The 8,955-nt window shown below is 33.5% G+C and overlaps 1 protein-coding gene across 1 annotated transcript; it reads left to right on the top strand.

Moving 5' to 3' along the window:
• The first annotated feature begins 5,231 nt into the window (after positions 1–5,231).
• Positions 5,232–6,644, top strand: LOC107868628 (protein transport protein SBH1-like). The gene is made up of 2 exons (XM_016715308.1): positions 5,232–5,420; positions 6,432–6,644. Exons 1-2 carry the CDS (start codon positions 5,232–5,234, stop codon positions 6,642–6,644), a joined length of 402 nt encoding a protein of 133 aa, XP_016570794.1.
• The last annotated feature ends 2,311 nt before the right edge of the window (positions 6,645–8,955 follow it).

Genomic DNA, 8,955 nt, shown 5'->3' on the forward strand with positions numbered 1-8,955 from the left:
TTATTTCAACTATAAAAATGTATCACTAATATAACAAATAAACTCTTAGAACTAATGCAAACAATATTAATTTGAATCACAGTACTTTCATAAACATTTAATATGAATCATATAAATTTCAAACTCACACTCTTTAAATATGAATCAGAAATTTCAAACTTCAACTTATATGTCAAATATGCTAAATGTATCATATATATTGAATATCTAAATTTGAAAAAAAAAATCATAGAAATGCAGCTAAATGTATCACACATATTTCAGATGTATCGCATAGTAATCCTCCGCCGCCAAATAATAATTCAGATTTCAGGTGTATCACGTATTCAAATAATAATTCTTCTTCTCTTCTTCATTCACTTCCATCAACGACGTCGTACTAGTCTGCACATGAGCGGAGAACTGTGCATAAACCCCCAAATTATTCTCTAAAATCAAAGTCGGAAACTCCTCTAAATCTTTCAATTTCAAACAAATTCTAACTGTAGAACCGTCTTGACGTCGCCGTCGCAACTCCTCCATCGAAAACTACTCCATTAACCAAAATGACGGTTTCAGGCTCTTCACGTACTCCTTTTCCTTTGTATTAGGTGGTGGTGCAACCGGTATCACCGCCGCTCTCCGCCGTGGACAAATTACTCTATAGCTTATGGTTAGTTTCCAAAATTGTCTTATTCGACTTCAAATTCATTCTGGTTTGTTTGCAGGAACTGTCGTTGTTTTTTGGTCGACTTATGCCTACTAGGAAAGGATAAGCATTTTTTTTGGGTAGTTCTAAATTGCCACACTTCTGCTCAATATGAATGACCAGTCGTCCAAAATTAGGGAGCGGTATAATAAATGCAATGCAGCTCTAGCAACTTTTTATGCCACCTCACTGCTTTTGATTTAGCGGCAAGGAAATCTGCCGCTTTCAGGTAAACTTTGGTATATGCATGTCTATTTATGAAGGTAGCTTTACTTACTGCCAATATTTTTCAGCTTCCCAATGGGACTAATATTTACCTCTCTTTACCTTAGGTATGTTATAACTCTTTTTGGGAACGCGAAAGCTTGGACGGACTTTAACTCTACTATCTTACCATTGTACATTTGGAATGTGATCGTGGTGTGGCTTTCCAATGACTGCTAGCTTTTTCAGGGTAGTAATGTAATGGCTCCTAAATCAATGCTCCCAGCGATTTGACTGGATAGACATTTGGGCTTATTGTAAATATTGTTTACCATTCCATTTAATTAGCAGGAGATATTCTTCCACCTTTTTACATGTGGAAAATTGAGGTTTCTGTCGGCTTTTTACTTTTGTGCTGAATAAACTCCATGGAAATATCAGCTGAATTTGTTTTAAAACCATGATGCAAGTTATACTATAGTATGACATCTTATTTACGAACTTTAAAGTGTTATTTTAGTGTTCTATTAGATAGGATACTATTGTTTCAGAAATATTTTAACTGTCTTTAGATTGAAAAACTCAGAGCAGCATAAAGGATTGGAGTTTGTCAGTTCAATGATTAGAAAAGGTCTAATTTAATGTGGATTCAAAAGCTCTCCACTGGTATGACATCACTTCTTTTAAAAAAATTATTTTACATACATGTATACTTGAGTATCTAATTGATGAACTTTTAGGTTGCAGATATATGACGGCTGAGTACATACAATTGAGTCTGAACTAGAGAATGAGCAAACTGTATGGACTGAAATTAACACACTTCAAAACAATGTGAACTGGTAAGTTCCTGCAGAATTACGCCACAAAAATAATCTGTATTCGTTTTGCTTCCTTCAAGTTTTTCCGATATTTGGAGAAAATTCTCCAGATATTATTTTTTGTGCTAAACTCCTAACCATGCCATACAAATGTAAAAAGTTGGTAATAGATTTGTGTTTTGCTTTGAAAATACTATGGTCAAACACAACGCTAATTTTAATTTTAATTTTAAAAAATATTAAATAAAGTAAATATGTTTTTGTTTTCATGACCAAACGGCTCCTTAAGGAGTTGCCTGACAATGAAAATACAACCGATTTGTTAATGTTGTACATCTTTACTTAATTTGTTAAGGATCGATAATTATTATTATTATTATTATTAGTTGTAGTAGTAGTATATTGATAGAAGCACTATAGTAGTATGTAATATGTAGAAGTAGTAGAATAATAATAATAATAATAATAATAATAATAATAATAATAAGCAAAACGATATCGTTTTAATTGATAGAAGCAAAATAATGTCGTTTTAATGGAAAGACAAAAGTCCTCTCATGTCAACCCTTTTAATGACGTGGCACCGTATGATTGAATTACATATCTACATAGGCGTGAGTGAGTTACACGTGTGTAGGTTTCAAAATCAGAATGTTTATTTGTTCAAATTTTGTATAGTTAAAGAACCTACTTGTACACTGTCAATATTATAATTTAATATCAAATTTAGAATCATATTTACGTATTATGCCTATTTAATTTGCTAATGTTTCAATTCTCCTGCTGGTATGTATAAGATTTGCCTGGCGTATACGTGTACAGTAACGTGACATATCGTTGTAGATCTTCATTACTTATTTTCTTTAAGGAGTTACTATAATCAAAGTAAATGACCGACTCAACTCATCTAGACAAATGAAATCTCTTTTAGAGAAAAAGGTATTTTAATAATAATAATTGTTATATAATTAAAATAAAATAGATTAGATATAATTTATTTAGAAGGTATTGTATTTTTTGACAAGCCCTTGCTCTCCAGGTTTTTAATAATAAGGAGTGTCAAATAAATCTCAATGATATTAAATGTTAATTTACAAACTTCATTTATTTTTATTGAGAAACAATATATTCTTCAAGTTGAACCATATAAGTCTCTACTTTTATATTACTACTATATTACTACTAGATGATTCGTGACCGTGCGATTCACGGGCGATTTCTTAATGTTAAAGACAATATCAGCAAGTGAAATGGTAAGTAGTGATTATCAGCAACAAGCACAGGCTACACAATCATTTGGCTTGAGTGAGACAGCGAAACGGAACCTGTTCAACATAACAAAGATGAGTAAGTGTGTCACGATCCGATTTCTCAAATCGTGATGGCGCCTATCTTATTCCACCAGAGCCCAAAATAATAGGTAATGAGCTAATAGGCAGAGACAAAATAAAATATTGCGTATGATAATAACCACAATAATAACCATAATAATAAATGAAAAATAAGAAAAAAGCATATATATTAGATCAAAATGAGAGGAGGAAAAAAGATCAACTATACAAATGAATCCTGCCCAAGAACCTGATAAGGTCAATACTAGAGTCACTACTAACAATCACTACTAACAGGTACTCAGAGTACTAGACAAAATCTAAAATGTACACAAGTAGTTTTGAATGAAAAAGACTAACTAGAGTAGATAGGGGAGGCAGCCTCGGACAACAGTAAGCTCACCCCGCTTTAAATCTACACTGAAAGGTAGGAACCACGTCAACGCCGACTTCTAGTACCTGAATCTGCATCAGGAAAAAGATGCAGAAGTGTAGTATGAGTACCAAAAACCACAAGTACTCAGTAGACATCATCGATCGACTGAGCTTAATACAGAAAAAGTGTAACTACAATGCAAGAACGTAATCTGAGTTATTAGTAAATAAGGATGGAAAGGTAAAGAACTACCAAGCTATGCAACGACCGTAAAGGAATAAACTTGTGCGATACAGAAAAATAATAATGCAGTAATAATAATTAAATCAAACATAACCTAACTGAACCCCATAAGCCCGCTAGACACACTAAAAAAGACCATTAACCCAACTATACCCCCATAAGTCGGTGGGACACACAAACATAAATAATCAGATACCGCACTCGAACCGAAACTCAGAGTAACAATAATAGTCAATTGCCGGACTCAAACCGGCACTTATAGTAATAATAATTCACCGATAATATTAAGATCCATTCCATATTATAACAATATCAACGTCTAAATAATCATCCACCAATTTTAAAAGGAGCTAAATTAAAGATTTTGCAATTAAATTTTATGTCTCAAAGTGAGAGACACTATATTATATCAAAAGGTAAAATATCAAAATCTACTACAACAGGGTCCCAATCCAAATAAATAAAACAATTTATACATATTAAATAACACGTATCTACAAGCGCTTATCCAAAGCTATAGTTAACATTTTTGGTAAGTAAGCTAAATCTAAAAATAGGATAAACCCAACTTGTCTGAACGTCAAAGTTATAATATCTTTTTGTAAAGCCTCCAAATAATATCCCACTAAAACCCAAATTTATATACGCATATCTAACAATCCAAAATATTTACTTTATGATATGAAAAGTTGATCGAATTATATAATATAGAAGATAGTATATTGAACTTTAAAATGGCAAAAGCCAAACCTTTCAAGAGAAAAAAAAAAAAGCTGAAGTGGCAGTGAAAATTTGAAAAAGTTGCCTTCAGTTTTTTTTTTTAAAATAAAACTACTGCCAAGCATATATGTCTATATATATAGATATATATAAAAGAAGAAACTTAGTGAAGTGGACAGTTTTGCGGCTGGCACCAAGCAATATGTTGCTGTCCACAATCCTTTCCACGTGTGGTGGTAACTAGCCACGAGTAATAATTTTCTACATCACATACATAATCAGGTACTGTATAAATTCTTGATAAAGTAATTATAATATTTGGAATATATCATAATTATTAGAAAATTATTTCTAACAAAATCTCTATTATATAATAATAATATTTTAATATTTCTAAAATTACTATCTCCATCTAAAATATTAATAAATTATAAAAGTCCATTATAAAATGATATAAATATATGGTTGCTTAAAGAATTTTATCAATATCAAAAATATTCTATAAGGATACTAAATTATATTCCTATCAAATATCAAATTAAATTAAATAAACTACAAAACATTTAAAAAATACTAAAATTATATTAAAAAAATACAGTAAAATGACCGTACAGGTTATTACAAAGTGGAGGCTATAATTAGTGATGATACCAAGGCTCGGAGTACTGAAGTTGCACCTAGTACATAAAGTAATTAGCACACTGAAAGAGGCAGTGTTATGCTGGATATTCTTTTTGCTTTGTTATGTTTTGTTGGGCCATTTGGTCTTGTAATTGTTTGAGACATAAATAAAATATCAAAAAAAAAAAAAAAAACTGAAAGAGGCAGTGAATCTGATGATAGCAACAATGTACACTGTTAGAGAATCTTTGGCACGAGTGGTGTACACTGGTAGGCTTCACAGTACACAGTGTAATGAGATGGTTCCTGAAACTGGGGATAGCACCAAATCAGCTGAAGAATTTGTACAAGAGGAAAAAGTGAAGGAGGACCTATGCAAAGCTAATGTTTCTGATGAAGGTGACAGAACAACTCTAGTATTAACTGATGAATCTCAAATAACAGATTAGCGGATTTTTTCTCATGGAAAATGATAGTAAGGTAGTGGTTCTTGTACCTACTGCAGTTCAAACCAGTGTAGTTATGTTTACTTTATCAAAAAACATCGAGCAAAAACCCAAAAATAACTATGAAAAAGAAAAGCTAAAGATAAGAGAACTGTGAGTATCGATGAATAATAATGGCAACAACAACGAAATTAACCTCAAGTGTAACTGTTCAATTCTTTCATCCACTTCTATCGATGAGGATCTGCTGAAGCAAACATCTACCTTAGCAAGAAATACTTTTACACTAATTAACACCAATGTTTTGATTTTACTTATAGCATGACTGCATATAATAGATCCTTATAATTTGATCATTTTCGGGACCTTGCACATAGCAAAAGTTTTAAAGCACTGAGATGCTTTTTTTTTTTTTAATTAGCATACAGAGCCTAGAGCCTACTGCAGCAAACTAATCAGTAAATAGAATGAGCAGTTAGTTCCCCAACTCTTTTTCTCAAATCAATCATTGCTCAATTTTCCTAACAATCAAGAATATCAAAGACACAACCAAAGTAAGCAATTTTATTTTTTCATTGCGATCAAAGAGGCAAACTCATTCACAAAATCAGTTGGAGATACTCAAATTATCCTTATTAACTAAAATAGAAAATGAAAAAATCAAAAAAGACAGCTTCCCACACACTACTGCTCTACCTACCGTCTTCCATCTACACCATGTATTTAGCATTAGATGAAGAGCGATAACATGCGCCTACGTCATTGCATGCTCTATGTGTTCCATCTGAGTACCTACTCACTAATTGATATGAGGAAACCACAAGTTTCGAGGAGATTAAACTAAAAGAATTTAGTAGGAAAATGTATTGAATGAGAAAAAGTCTGCAATTATCACACCTGAATTTCTTCTGCCACACACATAAAACACTCGAATAGAAGAGAAATCTAAAATGGAAAGACAAGAAGTTTTTCTTTTACCAGAAAAAGAAAGGAAACCTGCGTCAAAGGAAGATCGCTTGTGGTGATGGAGCTGCAGGAGGAGCAGGTGGTACCATGCTCCAATTCTACACTGATGATTCCCCTGGACTCAAGATATCCCCCAATGTTGTGGTTGTGATGAGTATTGGCTTCATAGCCTTTGTCACAATCCTTCACGTCATGGGTAAGCTCTACTTTGTCCGCGGAGAGGCCTAGAGAAATTTAGATATCTCATTGCTGACTTGGAAAAGTTTTGTTGGGCGGCAACTTTCTTCCTTGAAGGAAAACTGGCGTTGTAGCTTTATTTTCTTCGCTTACACTAAGTTATACTCATAATAGCTCTCTTCTAACACTAACTCGTATTCATAAGATGTAATCGAGAAACCAAGGTGTGACCATCGGGAAAGAAGTGGATGTAATTCTTGAAGACTACGGTAACATGAGGTGATGCTTACAAGTAATATGATATTTATAATCCATCAGTACGGATAAAATGCTAAAAATGACCTAAAAAATGAGGTGATGCTTACAAGTAATAAGATATTTATAATCCATCGACATGATTGGGTTTAATTTGGTGATCTATTTTCATTTGTCTGAATTTTAACTGCGAACAGTCAACATGCGCACAAATTATTTTGGTTACCATTGTTATTTTAAAGAAGATGTAATGAGCTATTTGCTGATTACATTGCTGCTGAGCAATGAAGGAAGGCAGCTGCGGTTAGCATCTAGAACTTTAGCACGGATGACACAGACCGAACCATATGAAGTACCAAGCACATTCACTAAGCTGCAAAAACAACTTAATGAAAACTGGCAGATGCACAAAGCATCCCGCTGAACAACATTCTTCATGTTGCATAGGCTTAGTTGAAGGATGTGATACAAGTTACAAAGCTTAAACCAGGTATTACAAAACATTAGAGGTTTCATGATGCAAAATATTGCTCACATCATGTCAAATTTGATTTCTTCTCTTTCGTTTCCTCTTTTGTCAATTAACGACTAATATTATAAATAGTTTAAAGCAGGCATTACAAAACAGTAGATGTATCATTAGGCACTTGGCAACCAAAAAAATAGGTTAGGGGGTCGTTAGACCGTAGCTTGCTGCTGAAAAACGTTGCTAGGCTAGCGCGGCTCTCTTAGCTCTTCAAGCTCCGCCCACCTTACTCAACCTCAATATCTATACAAAAGCTCTTTCTCTTTTTCTAAATAAGGTAAGCTTTGAAGATATCCCAGAAATTACGAGTCGTCTAGCATTTTAACCCCCTAGTTCCATTTCGTAGGAGCATCATAACTTTGTTTTCGGACGATGCATACAGTTAAGCCATCAATAGAAAGAAAGTTTTTTCCATGCTCTATTTGCATTAAACTTTACTTTTTCTACCATATTATTGAAAATTTGAAATTAAGATAAGTTAAGATTCATTGATGTCCTTGCTCCAATAAAGCTATTTAGGGTTTCACAAAAAACGGATCACTCTAGATAACAGAACTTGCATAGATCACACTATTAGCGAAGAAGGTAATGAGTGCTGAAGATACCTCATTTGAAGGCAACGAATTAAGGTCAACACCAACTACAAAATCCATCGAAATGCTTCCTCATCTTTCATCTATCTGTACTGTTTTCTATTCTCAAATGTATAGCTCCCTGTAAACTAAGTTGCTAATATTGCAGGAAAATCCACTGTGATAGCTATGCACTTAGAAAATTCCTCTGCGCAAAGCGTAAGGGACTTCAGTTGCGTAATAATGGTTTCCATTTTTGGATTATTGCGATTTTGTTTGACAGATATATTTCCTATACACCCTTGCTGATACAAGTGCGATCACGTCGATGAACTTATGAGGATGTGTATTGAATTCGTCCATGTGTGTACAAGAGAAATGGAATTAAGGGCTTAAAACATATCAAAACAGCCACTAATTCACACTAGAGGGGCACCTAATCTCTAAGGGGAATTTTGGACTTTTTGCCTTCTATTTGTAATACACTGTATAAGAAACATTTTAGGGTTACTTTACTTAGTTTTTTGATATTGAAGATTGTATAACACACTTGAAAAATACAAGTTCTCTCTTCCATAGAGACTTGGCTGAAACTAGGAAACAATTTAGCTGTGGAATCATTTTTGTTGTTTGTTTGCTTGGATCGTTGGGTGCTAGACGGATTGAGGTCCTCTCTTGTGTCCACCGCATAGTGTAGGTGTTTCTACTATCTTTATCAAGGGTCTTTTTGCTTGAATACACTTAGGTTTTTGGTCTTTGTATTAGTGTATGTCACACTCTCTATCATTTCCTTTGTTGTAATCTTGTAGCCGTGTGGTGTATTGTTTCTCTTGTAACCCGTGTGTTGTTCTTCATCTTGATGTTGTTAACATAGTTTGTTGTGGGCTGTTTTTAGGTGTTAAACACCACAATACATTGTGTTTTTGTTGAATCCGAGAGTGGTCATCAAAAGGGTCCATGGTTCTTTCAACTTGTGGACTGATTTTGGTGTTGTTTGTGTGTTCCTTGT

Source organism: Capsicum annuum, chromosome 4 (assembly GCF_002878395.1).
Source record: "Capsicum annuum cultivar UCD-10X-F1 chromosome 4, UCD10Xv1.1, whole genome shotgun sequence".
NCBI classification, from domain to species: Eukaryota; Viridiplantae; Streptophyta; class Magnoliopsida; order Solanales; family Solanaceae; genus Capsicum; species Capsicum annuum.

Bases quoted from the DNA above. Each gene is read 5' to 3' on its own strand.
- LOC107868628 (XM_016715308.1), top strand. From the start codon at position 5,232: ATGTACACTGTTAGAGAATCTTTGGCACGAGTGGTGTACACTGGTAGG. The intron at 5,421-6,431 runs GTATTAACTGAT...TTCTTTTACCAG, and splicing joins AAGGTGACAGAACAACTCTA to AAAAAGAAAGGAAACCTGCG.